At 49.5% G+C, this 13720-nt stretch overlaps 1 protein-coding gene across 1 annotated transcript; it reads right to left on the bottom strand.

The window, feature by feature from the left end:
- Window positions 1-9949: 9949 nt before the first annotated feature.
- On the bottom strand, window positions 9950-11361 carry LOC144098148 (uncharacterized). Its single transcript, XM_077630676.1, has 3 exons — window positions 11036-11361; window positions 10418-10465; window positions 9950-10019 (listed from the first exon to the last, which is right to left on the bottom strand). Exons 1-3 carry the CDS (start codon window positions 11359-11361, stop codon window positions 9950-9952), a joined length of 444 nt encoding a protein of 147 aa, XP_077486802.1.
- Window positions 11362-13720: the final 2359 nt, after the last annotated feature.

Below are 13720 nucleotides of genomic sequence, written 5' to 3'. Positions count from 1 at the left end.
TTTTGACCGTATTTAATTTTAATTTTGTACAAAGTTTTAATGGAGGCAGGTAGTACTGAGGCTTCTCAGGCAACAGCCGAGTTGGGCGCGCAGAAGTGCGCTGCACAAAAAAACGAGTGGACCGCGCCCCCACTGGCCGGAGCGCGAAACCTGGGCACTTATCCGTCTCTGGGAAGACCACCTCTCAGAACTGCGCGGCGAGAAAACGGAACGGGCCCGTTTACGAGGTCTGTTACTACTTCACTGGCCTAACAAGGCATCGCAAAGACAAAGGAGCAGGTGCACTCAAAAATAGAAAACCTGACAACAGGATATCCGTGAGTAGTGAACATAGCCAACTGCTACTCGTATATATACCGCGGATTTATATTAGATCCCTAAGTGTCGCGAAATTTTGTGCTATGATAACCGCGCGGCAGCTTTCAAAATATGCGTCAGGTGAGGCATAGTTTTGACTAACATTACGCGCGAGGGGCTGATCCATTGGGTTTGGGGCAGCTTGCTTTTCACACAACGTGCAGTGTGCGAAAATGCGTACTTGCCGCAGTAGTCTTGTTTATTCAGTAGCAGCAGTTAAAATTGGCATTTGTACGAGATACTCTTTTGACTACCTGAGTGTTGGGATCGTAGTGCTCATGGGACTGTTTGCAGGAGGTGGTCACGAAAGCACACTGTCCAGGGTGCCATAACCTGGACATTCTACTGGGAGCTGCACAGATTTTTGGGAAGCCTGCCAGTAAATGACCGCTCTCTGGTGGAAAAGAGCAGCTGCCAACCTGTCAGGACAATCGAATAGGTAATTTTTTTTGAAGAATATGAATCTCCATCTGCAAGGACGACTTCTCAACATCGAAGGCTTCGTATCATTTAATTTAGATGACAACACCTTTACATATGTTATGACATGAAGGTGTATCAAACATTTGACTAATACAATATTTGTAAATTTTTGTTGGTTGGAGTCTAAAGCCGCACTGCACAACAAACCACTGTTCCTAAGTTGCTCATCGAAGGCTTTGTATCATTTATTTTGGATGACAACACCTTTACATATGTTATGACATGAAGGTGTATCAAGCATATGAATAATACAAGATTTGTAAATTTTTATTGGTTGGAGTCCGAAGCCGCACTACACCACAAACCACTGTTCATAAGTTGCTCATCGAAGGCTTGGTATCGTTTATTTTGGATGACAACACCTTTATATATGTTATGACATGAAGGTGTATCAAACATGAATAATACACGATTTGTAAATAACGCGTTAGTGGCAAGTTATAACATATCAGCTGGTGATCACAGCTCTGTTTGTTACTGAGGTGTAACGGACAGATGCTCATTTCAGTTGTTCAGTTGTAACAGTCTTGTGACGGAAGAAAAAAAGATGGTTTACCACTGTAAACATAAGTGCGATGTCAGTGCACGTTAAAGATCCCCAGGTGGTCGAAATTATTCCGGAGCCCTCCACTACGGCACCTCCTTCTTCCTTTCTTCTTTCACTCCCTCTCTTATCCCTCCCCTTACGGCGCAGTTCAGGTGTCCAACGATATATAAGACAGATACTGTGCCATTTCCTTTCCCCAAAAACCAATTATTATTATTAATAATAATATTATTATTATTATTATGTAAACATAAATAAGTTTTCATGGACAACACTTGTCCGAGCCCTGAAAGAAAGCATTGTGACATTCCTTGTGTGCTACGAGGTACATTCCTTGTGTGTGCTACGAGGTACATTCCTTGTGTGTGCTACGAGGTACATTCCTTGTGTGTGCTACGAGGTTCCACGTTCGACGGCGCGGCGTAGACGGAGACCCAGATGACAGGCATCATCAATTACCCAGCCATGCTCGTTGAGAGTGACAACCAGAACGAAGGGGTTTAAGCCCAACCGGACCCAACCGGACCCGCCGCCGCCGCCGCGGGAAAACAGGCTTTATCCTCCCCAATTGGCGTGGCGGTTTCAGGGGCGGCCCTCCCGGGCACATTCCAGGACAAGGAAACTGTCAGCGGGCCATAGCGCGCCGTACCACAGCCGACGCTATGCGCTACCGCGAAGACAACATTCTTTCCCTCGGACTCAACACGTGAGGGGGGCGAGACAATAAGTGCGGTGGTATGTTTGTGCGCCCAAGTGAAAGCCCTAGCCCCCCCTCCTTCCCCTCCGGCGTGGGCGTCCTCACCCTAGGGAGTGTGGAGAAGAGGATATAAAAATCGAGAAGCAGTACGGAAGAAGCACGCTCAGGACGACATCGTTCGCCAAGAGGGCCTTCAGCGCCGAAGCCCGTCGGCGTGCAGCTTCTGCCAGCAACCGCTCGAGCCCAACTCCGGAGCCACTCCATCGCCCCCATGAAGTCGTCGGCACGTAAGCTCGGACGCCCCAGCCTCTGAATCTTAATCATGTATAACTATTGAATATATCTGTTTGTTTAAACTGAGCCATACGGTGTCTCTTTGCCTCTCCGTCCCGTGTGGACCTGCGCATTATGGGGGTCATCACACTGGTGTCAGAAGTGGGGTCTCAAAAGCAAATGTCCTCTGAATGCTGCGACATTCATGACTTCAAAATTGTAATCAAAAGGGAATCACGGGACTGATTGTGGGACTTTTACCCCCATTTGAGAGGCTAGAGGCACCGGAGGGCTTGAAAAAAAAATGTCTTTATCTGAGGGAGCTCCCACTCCACAGCCGTCGCTCGGAGCAAGCATGCTGGCATTAGGAAGCGTCATTCCGACGTTTACGGGAGATAAGACAGGGGTTCCAATCTGCGATTTCTTTTCCATGCTAGAAGAGATTGGGAAAATGGGGGGATGGTCCGATGCTCAAATGCTGGGAATGGCGAGGTGTAAGATGGCAGGAGCTGCTCATGATTTTGCATGGCGAGACGAAAAAGTAAAATCCACAAAATCATTTGCGGAATTTAGGAAGCTCGCGTTTGAGCATTTCGACACTGAACCACGTCACGTGCGGGTACAGAGGTTCCGTGACGCCGGACAGATGGTAGGGGAGGACGTGCGAACATTTGCGTCGCGGCTTCAGCGCCTAGCACGCGATACGTTAAGCAGGGAGGAGGAAGGAGACCAGCTAAGGAAGAATTACGCAGAGGATATACTTAAAGAGGAAATGACCGCTTTGTTCGTGGCTGGTCTGCAAGACCCCGTGCGCCGGTTCGTGCTCTCGCGCAAGCCGAGCAATTTCGACCAAGCCGTGGAGGCCGCATTGGATGAGGAACGAAATGAGGCGTTAACGACAGCCGCAGCGAGAGTACGCGTCATAGAGAGAGCGGTGCTCAACCCTGAGGTTGCTCTCTTGACAGAGCAGTTAGATCGCTTGGAACAGCTGCTATCTCAGCAGGTAGAACGCCAGGTTGAAGCGCGCGCTCAACAGCGCCCATTCGCTGGAAACCGGAGACCGCCACAAAGCTACAGGCGCGGTATGCGAGATTTTGAAGAAATCGTATGCTTCGCTTGCCAGGGTCGCGGACACATCGCCAGGTTCTGCCAAAACGTGCGCCGTGGGGAGCCACAAAGAGAAGCAGGCGAGACACGCCCTAAGCAAGACTACAGCGGGGCTCCAGATACCGAGACAAAAAACTAGTTAGTCCTCCCCGGCCTGAGGAGCGTGGGGAGGGAGCAGTGGATGATGAGGTGGTGGTAGTTTGTGTGGCCGACGAGGCATGCCCTGTTGTGCGTTGCAAGTTAAATGGTTGTTGCATGGAATTGTTGATAGATACGGGGTCAAAGGTGACATTGCTTAAGGAGAGCAGTTTTAACACGCTTCGAAGGAAGGGGGACCGCGAGGTGTTGGAAGCGTCTAGTGGTATGGCAACCAAATTTGTAGGCATAACGGCGGATACTCTTGGCATAAGTGGACTCTACCGGTTACACTTCTCTCTCGGCGGAATTGCATTGGAGCACCCCTGCTACGTATGCCCGGACACGTTGTCTCTGCCAAACGGAGTGTCAGGTATATTAGGGCAGGATTTTTTGAGAAAAGGGAAGGTAGTAGTCTCATTCTCTGAGGAAGAGATTAATGCGGGCGGCTCAAAAGTTCCGTTTTTGAACAGGAGAGGGGCTGAGATTCGCATTACCGATATTGACACCCGTCAAACAGTGGGATCATTGGAGAAGGTATATTCGCGGGTTGCCGTCCGGCTGGTCGAGGAGGCGGTCGTCCTTCCTTGGTCGGAGCACATTTTGTACGCGTTTGTGCCTTCAGATGTAGAGAGCGGCGCCGTGGGAGTGCTTGAGCCGGTCGACTCTCTCAGCAATGGTCTGAAGGCAGCCGCGTGCCTCGTGACAGTTAATGACGCCCACAGAGTGCCCCTACGGGTGGTTAACTGTAGCCAGCAGCCACTGAGCCTTCCCAAGAACAAAACATTGGCTTTCTTCACCTGTGCGATAGAGCAACGTGAGCCCACCGATACGGTACTCGCAACTGTAGAGCATGCTAGTCCTTCGGCTGCTCCAAAGGTGTCGTTCGATCTTTCTCACGTAAAATCCAGGGAGAGGGAGGCTCTGGCTGGTTTGCTGAACGACTACTCGGAGGTATTCGCCGCGTCCAACCTGGATTTGGGCTGCTGTGGCGTTATAAAGCACAGGATAGAAACCGGCACTTCATCGCCCGTTTACCAGCGTGCGTACAGGATTCTTTACTCCCAACGTGAGGAGATGGAGCGGCAGGTGCAGGACCTGATTGATCGCGGCATTGTCGAACACTCAAAGTCACCCTGGGGAGCACCAGCACTATTGGTGGAAAAGCCAGATGGCTCGTATCGATTGGTAGTGGACTACCGCAAATTAAATGCCGTAACTCGCATCGATCCATACCCCATCCCCAATATACAGGAGACGCTTTCTCAGCTGGGCTCTGCCAGGTACTTCACGGTAGTGGACATGGCGGCGGGATTCTGGCAGATAGCAATGGATCCGGCAGATGCCGAGAAAACGGCATTCAACACGCCCTCAGGGCACTATGAATGGAAAAGAATGCCGATGGGTCTGGCCAACAGCCCTGCTGTCTGGCAGAGAACCGCTGATGTTATCATGGCAGGTCTTCTGGGGAGGCTGTGCTTCGTGTATATGGATGACATTATCATATACAGTGACAGTTTTGAGAACCATTTGCGCGATATTGAGCAGGTTTTGGTGCGACTAAGAGGAGCGGGTCTCAAGCTGAAGCCCTCTCCGTGCCAATTCCTCAAAAACGAGGTGAAATACCTCGGGCACGTTGTTTCAGCTGACGGCGTGCGACCGGACCCTGAGAAACTAAGGTTTGTTTCGGATTTTCCATCCCCGACTAGCGTCCGCCAGGTCCGGCAGTTTCTCGGCCTGATCGGTTACTACCGAAGGCACATAGAGGAGTTCGCCAAGCTCGCTAAGCCGCTCACCGCCTTAACAGCCAAAAATGTCGCCTTTCGCTGGGACGAAAACGCGGAGGATGCTTTTGGGGCCCTGAAAAGGAAGCTAATGAGTGCACCGCTGTTGCGCCACCCGGATTTTAATTTGCCCTTCGTTATGGCCACAGATGCGTCAAAGTTCGCAGTTGGTGCCGTGCTATCTCAGGTTATCGAGGGCAAAGAACATCCCATTGCTTTTGCTAGCCGACAGCTCAGCCCCACAGAGCAAAAGTACGGAGCTACGGAAAGGGAGTGCCTCGCCGTTGTCTGGGCAGTAAAGCACTTCAGATGCTACCTTTACGGCCGCAAATTCAAGCTAGTCACAGACTGCCATCCTCTGAAATGGGTGATGAGTGTCAGGGACCCTAGCTCGCGACTCGCTAGATGGAATCTACACCTGCAGGAATACTGCTTTGAAGTTGAACACAAGTCAGGAAAGACACATCTGAATGCTGATGCACTCAGCCGCACAGCTGCCGTGGCAGCTATAGATGAGTTTGTCCCCGTAGTCGACCCCGCCGAATTACGCACAGAGCAGTGCAAAGATCCTGACCTGAAGCGAATAATCGAAAGCTTAGAGGGCGCACCGTCTCACCCCGAACAGCTAGGTTATTTCATTGGCAAAGACGGCACCCTGTGTCGGCGCACGAGGCCAACCAGGAAAGGGAGACCAGAGAAAACCGCTTGGGAGAGAGTCGTCATACCTCGGTCGTGGACAGAAAGGGTTCTTCGCGCGTTTCACGATGCGCCATGCGCCGGTGATTTTGGCGTAGCGAAGACACGCAGGCGTGTGGAGCGTTTGCACTTTTGGAGTGGCATGCGACAGGATGTTAGAGACTACTGTGCGAAGTGTCATTCCTGTCTGGAAAGAAAAACACCCAAGGGACGAAGACCAGCTCCAATTCAGCCGTTCCCTGAGGTTTCGGCTCCCTTCGAGCGGACAGGTATGGACATAATGGGCCCATTGCCCACGACCACTTCCGGAAACAAGTACATTTTAGTATTTGTCGACCACCTTTCAAAATACGCGGAAGCGGTAGCACTCCCCGATCAGAAGGCAGACACGGTTGCAAGAGCATTTGTCGAACAGATCGTGCTCCGACATGGACCCCCGAGGCAACTCTTGACAGATCGGGGAACAAACTTCGTGTCGCAGCTAATGAGGAGAGTTTGCGAGCTGCTTAAGATCGCTAAGAAGCAGACAACACCGTACCATCCGGCTTGCAACGGCGCGGTGGAGCGACTGAACCAAACCGTGGCCGGGTTCCTGTCGCATTTTGTTTCGCGCGACCAGCGGGACTGGGACTTGTGGCTCCCGTATGCAATGTTTGCCTACAATTCCGCAGCACACGAGAGCACGGGCGAATCGCCATTCTTTCTTCTCTACGGCCGAGACCCGGACCAGCCTAGTGAAGTGCCAGAGGGCCCCCGTCGTGTCCCATACGCTTCACTGGACGACTATAAGGTGGAGCTAGAATCGCGCTTGCAAGTGGCGAGGGACATCGCAAAGGAGGCCTTAAAGAAAGCGGCGAAGCGCAGGAAGGAGGTGCACGATCGCAGTGCTAGAGACGCGCCGTTTAATGTGGGGGACAGCGTGTACATTGAAAACTGCCAAAGGCAGATTGGGCTAGCTCGTAAGTTCCAGACGAAGTGGAGAGGACCGTGCGAGGTTGTCGAGAAGCTTTCTCCGGTAAACTTCAGAGTCCGAGACGTGAACCGGCGCTTGATAAGGATACACGCAAATCGCCTCAAGTCGGCACCGGTTCAGTATTCACGAAATGAGGAAAGGGAAAGCGCGGATTTTGATGGGGACAGAAGTGAAGCGGAGCGCGCAGATAGTTCGCAAGAAACGCCCTCTCCTGCATTTGTTCGGCAGGCGCCAGAGGTGACGGCCAGAATGCCACCGGATTTACTTCATGCATTGCTAGAAGAAGAAGCGCGCGAGGTTGCCGCGCAGATAACGCCAGGAGAGGCTCCTGCCACGAGCCCTCGCGAGTCCCAAAGCAGACAAAGGGTCACAGACTTACTTAGTATGACTCATGAAGGCCGATATCCGCTGCGAAATCGGAAAGCTAAGTCGGACTAATGGTGTAAACAGAGCGGAGTTTTGAACTGGTTAGAATTGTGTAATGCCACTGCTCATAACATTGCTATGTGCTTATGTGTTAAGTTATCGGAGTTGGTAGTTAAACCTTTCTGTCATTAAGTAACACCTTCACAGGAGAGCATGCGGAGCGCATGCAGAACCTGCCCTACTTCCTTTCGTTATCTATATTTTTGTCTGTGCCGTGATCGTGCTAGAAGTGGGAGCTCCTTTGTAACTGTGGTAAATTTATTTCGTCCAGTTTGGACTAGAAAGGAGAGGCTTGGGTGCTGAGTTTCATGTTTATCTGTAAAAGAAGATCAGTGCTGCCCCTGGAGACGCCAGTTATGTCAGCGGAGGCATATGGTGTTGTGCAGTGGTGTTGAGTGCAGCGAAAAGTGTTTTGTCGGACGCACTGTGCGAGGCGATTCAGAAAGACAAGGGGAGCTGCAGGGACTCAAATGTTCGGAGAACATTCTTCTGGAGGGTGAGCGAGTGTGACATTCCTTGTGTGCTACGAGGTACATTCCTTGTGTGTGCTACGAGGTACATTCCTTGTGTGTGCTACGAGGTACATTCCTTGTGTGTGCTACGAGGTTCCACGTTCGACGGCACGGCGTAGACGGAGACCCAGATGACAGGCATCATCAATTACCCAGCCATGCTCGTTGAGAGTGACAACCAGAACGAAGGGGTTTAAGCCCAACCGGACCCAACCGGACCCGCCGCCGCCGCCGCGGGGAAACAGGCTTTATCCTCCCCAATTGGCGTGGCGGTTTCAGGGGCGGCCCTCCCGGGCACATTCCAAGACAAGGAAACTGTCAGCGGGCCAGAGCGCGCCGTACCACAGCCGACGCTATGCGCTACCGCGAAGACAACATTCTTTCCCTCGGACTCAACACGTGAGGGGGGCGAGACAATAAGTGTGGTGGTATGTTTGTGCGCCCAAGTGAAAGCCCTAGCCCCCCCTCCTTCCCCTCCGGCGTGGGCGTCCTCACCCTAGGGAGTGTGGAGAAGAGGATATAAAAATCGAGAAGCAGTACGGAAGAAGCACGCTCAGGACGACATCGTTCGCCAAGAGGGCCTTCAGCGCCGAAGCCCGTCGGCGTGCAGCTTCTGCCAGCAACCGCTCGAGCCCAACTCCGGAGCCACTCCATCGCCCCCATGAAGTCGTCGGCACGTAAGCTAGGACGCCCCAGCCTCTGAATCTTAATCATGTATAACTATTGAATATATCTGTTTGTTTAAACTGAGCCATACGGTGTCTCTTTGCCTCTCCGTCCCGTGTGGACCTGCGCATTATGGGGGTCATCACAGCATAGCTTGAGGGTTATTTGTTCAATTTCTTTGCGAGCATGTGCTTGACCTCCTGTTAATGTTTCATCATTGTTTCAAATGCTCTTCATGCAGATTATCTCCGCCATGGAGACTGGCAACATACATGAAACCTCATTTGAGCTTGAACCAACGGCTGAGGCAGCTGGTACATCTGCTGCTGCAGGAGATCCTGCACAAGAGCCTCCACCACACTTGCGGGGCACAGCAAGCACTACCACAGTTGTGGCTAGTACCAGCCGCCAGCAGCGGAAGCGGAAGCGACCACTTTCGTCACCCCAAGAAACCCAACAATGTCTGCTGGAGGAGCAGTGTCTCCTGCGGCAGGATCTCAAGGAGTATAGAGAAAAAGAGCTTTGGCTTTGTGAGCGACAAGTAAAAGCCGAAGAAGACCTCGTTCAGGTGCTGAAGGACTTCCGGAACAAATACGATGTATAAATCTCTGCTTGCATTCATGTGCACGCTACTATGGGGCCACAGGCAGCGTGAAAGGCACAAGGCAGTGTTGCGATACAGTACTGACAGCTGTGCAAGTTTAACAACAAAGCGACAAAAAGTACCTCAGAAAAGGCAAGGGCGAAAGAACAAGGCAAAATTGATGTGCACTGTCTTGCACTAGCAATAACTTATTGTGAAAGTACTGACACTGTATACAAAGACATTTGTTCACACAAGTCGCATGATGACACATATATCCATATCAGTGCTTGTGTGTCTTGCACGAGGTTAACCATGTCCAGATCATGCCAAGGCAGAAATCGCCCTGAAGGAGTGCTTCTCACACCAACGAAATTGGGTGGGAAACCCCCTGAAGTCCGTTAATTAGCCTGCCTGTTAGACATCTAGGTTAAGAAGTTGACGTGGTGATTGGAGTAATCCATTCTTCTGATTTTGTTTGTGCAAGAAAACCACTCCTTCAGGAAGGTTTTCAGTGGAAGGTAGCAAGACACAAAACTAGTTCTGCTGCAGTCCCACATTGGCACTAAATGCTACCTAGGAGTAGGTATGCTGCTTAGAGGTACAAAACATGGGCAGCACTCTTCGTCATGTTAAGCGACCTTCTACTGCAGCTGCTGAAAGTAATGCACAAGAGCTGCCCGAGCACTAACTAGCCCCACTATCAACTTCTAACTGCGTAGTATGAGCAGGTTGCTCAAAAGCTCTGTCATGCTGAGAAACCTCATCCAACCATTGCCTCTGTAGCCGGGCACCAAAATGTTCACACATGTTTTTAAGTGTACAGCAGGCTCTAATAATCACAGGCAGATGCCTGATCTCGCACTCCATCCTTTTCATGGTGTATCGAAAGCGGGATTTCATTCTCCCGAAGGCATTTTCAACAATCCTTCGTGTTTTGGACTCATGGTAATTGAACAGTCTTTTTTCCTCCTGTAAAGGGCCATTATGCGGGAAGGGTTTCATGAGATTCCCTGTCAGGGCATACGCCTGGTCGCAAAGGATAATCGGGGCACAGCAGTGCCATAATCACTGTGATCGGCGTCTTGAATTGCGGCCCTTCAACTGTTTCAGCCAGATCCGATTGACTGAACACATGGGAGTCGTGGCATCGTCCTGGGCTGCCTGCAGAAACATACCGAAAGCGGTATTTATGGTCCACGAGGGCCACAAGGATGACACTGTACCTGCACAAAAGAAAACAACATTTTGTGTGCACAAGGTTACATGATGGAACTATTTAGCGTGTATTTAAAAACAGTAGATCAGAAAAAGCCTAATGCTGTAGCGGGTCGTCTACTTCTAAGGTGAAAACAGAAGCGTTTCAGGACATCTAACGCGAGTAATGTTCACATCCTTGTGGCTGTGCAAGACGCATGACAGCAGTGACAGCTCCATGCCCTGCCTGCACCTGCTCAATAGTTTGTGAGCATCTAATAGAATTAGCACACATATTCACCTTAGATGTGGACAACAGTATACATGGCTGTGTGTGAATGAAGCCGAACTTGTATACATATGATTACTGAAAATAAGATTATAAATAGAGGCGACAGGCAGTAAAGGTGATATTATATTGCGAAGGATTTTTTTAGATTCAAGGAAATTAAATACACGTTGAAAGAATGCTGCAGCATTGTAAGTAGTCATGAAGGTAAATTCACATATTGTAAAAACTACCTTGTTTCACATCAGTTATGCCAACTACGTAATGCACTAAGGAAAAACCAAGGGAAAACCAAGAAAAAAACACTTGCCTGCCTTTGTAGTTCCTATAGTCCACTGCATTCAAGTGGGGTGGAGACACCGGGAAATGGCAGCCATCCAAGGGCCCCACTGCTTGCGGGAATCCTTTCATAGCGTAAAACTCGCTAACATGTTCATCCATCTTGTTTGCTGCCATGATTCGCACCCACTCCGGTTCGAGCACATCCACCACAGTCTCGGCAAACTCCCTATATATAGCGTTCACAGTTGACCGCCCAACACCAAAGACTATAGCTACCACCCGGTCTTCGGCAGCTGAGCAGAGCTTGAAAAGGCCGATGCCGATTCTCTTTTCTACACAGATGGCCTCCCGCATATTTGTATGTTCACGCTGCATTGCAGGTCGGCACCGCTCCACAAGGTACCGAAAAGCAGCCGGGCCAACGCGGAACGCCTGTCGAAAATGCTGGTCTCCGAGGTTCGGCAAAGTATCCTCAAACCATCGCTCGTTGCGGGGATACACCCACCTACTGGGGTGCACAGTTCGCGGAAGGAACGCGACGGCTTTGCAGTGGGCAACGTTTGCGAGAAGTTGTTGTTCCAGTGCGTCACCGTGCGCCTTAGCCGCATCCGCCGCCGCGCGTAATGATGCCACAGCGGCAATGTTCATGGCAATTTCACACTTCTTTCTAACGTCTTGCGATTCGTCGCTCATGATTACGACAGCACGCTAACCAGGCACAACATAATTTCATTGAAATACGCACAAAGACACAAGCAACAAAGCACGCTCCTCGCACAAAACGAGGAGCCGAACGGAAAAGTGCGCCTACAGTGGTCGGACCGAGAACGATGAAAAAAAAAGAAACTTTGTTTCAAAATATCCGTTTCCCACCGTCAGAACGCTCGTTTGTTATCGTGATAGCTACTTTTTCCAACATAAACGAAAGCACTCTTAGCTGAAGTGCTACCGTCTGCTTTAATTTCATTATGATACTAGCGCCGCTTCACACACAGCGGTGACTTTTGGTATTCACGGAGGCCTATTATTATTATTATTAGCTCCTTTGGATTTGCCGTGTAGCAGTGTCGCTGCTCTTTTTCGGTTTTCCTCCTTTAGTGCAATAAGACAACTTTACGGCAAAGGCCGAGAAGACGTCCCGTGTGACAGGGGTATAAGTATGGCTTTTACTACATGCGGCTTTATTTTTTCCGGCAGGCAACGAGAACGAGACAAAGCATGAGGACGGCTTCCGTGCACCTACTGTCGTTGCAAAATGTCCAGCTTGACGTTGTGAGCAGTAGAAATCTGCCCGAATAGTAAGAGCTTCATTTTTCGTCTTCAGTGCGATGAATTTACCAAACATTCACTAATTTGTAGAACAGCAGGTTTGAATTTGTGTGACCTGACATCTGATGCATTCATGAATACGTTTGTCATGTACCGCTTATTCAGGATAGGAACCAGAACTGCTTAGTGTTCCACTGCAGACCAGTAGGTAAGGATATGTGTATTACTTCCGTACTGTTTCTTTATGGCTTCTCCAATTGCAGGTGCAATAGAAAATCCGCAATTTATGGTTAAAGCTTTTGCCCAATGTATCTCTCAGTGAAAAAAACACGAATTACTCTGGTCTGTCAGACAGGTGTGTTTGTGTGGTTTTCAAGTCAGTTTCGAATACCATATCACATGCATTCGAAGAGACTAACATAAACGGTTGGATTAAAAAAAAACAAAGGTGGCCTGGGATTCTTCCGTGCAGCGTATTTATTTTTAAATCCAAACTTTGCACAAAACTGTATTTTGACGTCCATGTGGAGGAAATGCTACAACCTGTGCATGTTTAAAAATTGAGCTCTCAATTTAGATGTACGCAGTTTTAACATTAAAACAAAATAATGCAATAAGTTTGTGTTAGTATTAGCTTAATTTATTTTTCTCACATTGAATATCTGTACTCAAGCCGTGACACGGCGCATTAAACTAAAAATCAACCATTTGGTACAATGCAAAGAAATTTCGCTTTGCGCTATTATTCCGGTGTTAGATGTTACAAATTATCGTGTAAAATGTGTTGGGAATGACTTCACGCAGACTGTGCCTCATAAAATTCAGTGTTATTTATTCATTTCTGTTTTTGTCTTGTGACGGTCATATTTAGGTTCATCATTACATCAGGCATCCCTCTGCAGGCTCGACGCATCGTGACATCATAGTGCAACAGCTGGATGAGGAATTTGTTTGAATACAGTGCAAGAGTCCTCTTGCAAGAGGAGTGCAAAGATTACTTCCGATATGGCTGATCAGTACACTGCAGGACAGCTTCGTTAAGCACTCTACGGATGCCTCAGACGTGCCACAACAGCTTGCCGGGCTGCGTTGTCCAATCCAAATCACCGGCACGCAGCCAACTTTAAAAAATTATGATACACTCACAGCCTCTGCCAGCATGCTCTAGGGTCCTCCTTTCCTTTAATTCCCAGGATTCCAGGTAGTACTCAAGCCATCCTGCATGCGCTAGAAGCGTGATCCTTGTAACTCGATGTAATAAACCTGTCTTTATCCTTAATTCCTTGGCACCCTCATTTATGAATATTGACTAGGTTGAATGACACATACACAGTCCCAGTCATTAGCAAGTGCTTATGTTGTATGCGACAATTTTCGAAAGCAGGATACCAGTTTTTGAAAGCTGGATACTAATTTTCGAATGCTAGATGCCAGTGTTCGATAG

The sequence above is a fragment of the Amblyomma americanum genome, chromosome 7 (genome assembly GCF_052857255.1).
Source record: "Amblyomma americanum isolate KBUSLIRL-KWMA chromosome 7, ASM5285725v1, whole genome shotgun sequence".
Taxonomy (NCBI): Eukaryota; Metazoa; Arthropoda; class Arachnida; order Ixodida; family Ixodidae; genus Amblyomma; species Amblyomma americanum.
This window is presented reverse-complemented; position numbering and strand designations above follow the sequence as displayed.

Excerpts from the sequence above, each read along its gene's own strand:
- LOC144098148 (XM_077630676.1), bottom strand. The coding sequence starts at position 11,361 with ATGCGGGAGGCCATCTGTGTAGAAAAGAGAATCGGCATCGGCCTTTTC. Across the intron at positions 10,466-11,035 it reads TATAGGAACTACAAAGGCAG|GTACAGTGTCATCCTTGTGG; the intron begins GCAAGTGTTTTT and ends TCTTTTGTGCAG. Across the intron at positions 10,020-10,417 it reads GACCATAAATACCGCTTTCG|AGGCAATGGTTGGATGAGGT; the intron begins GTATGTTTCTGC and ends GCCCGGCTACAG.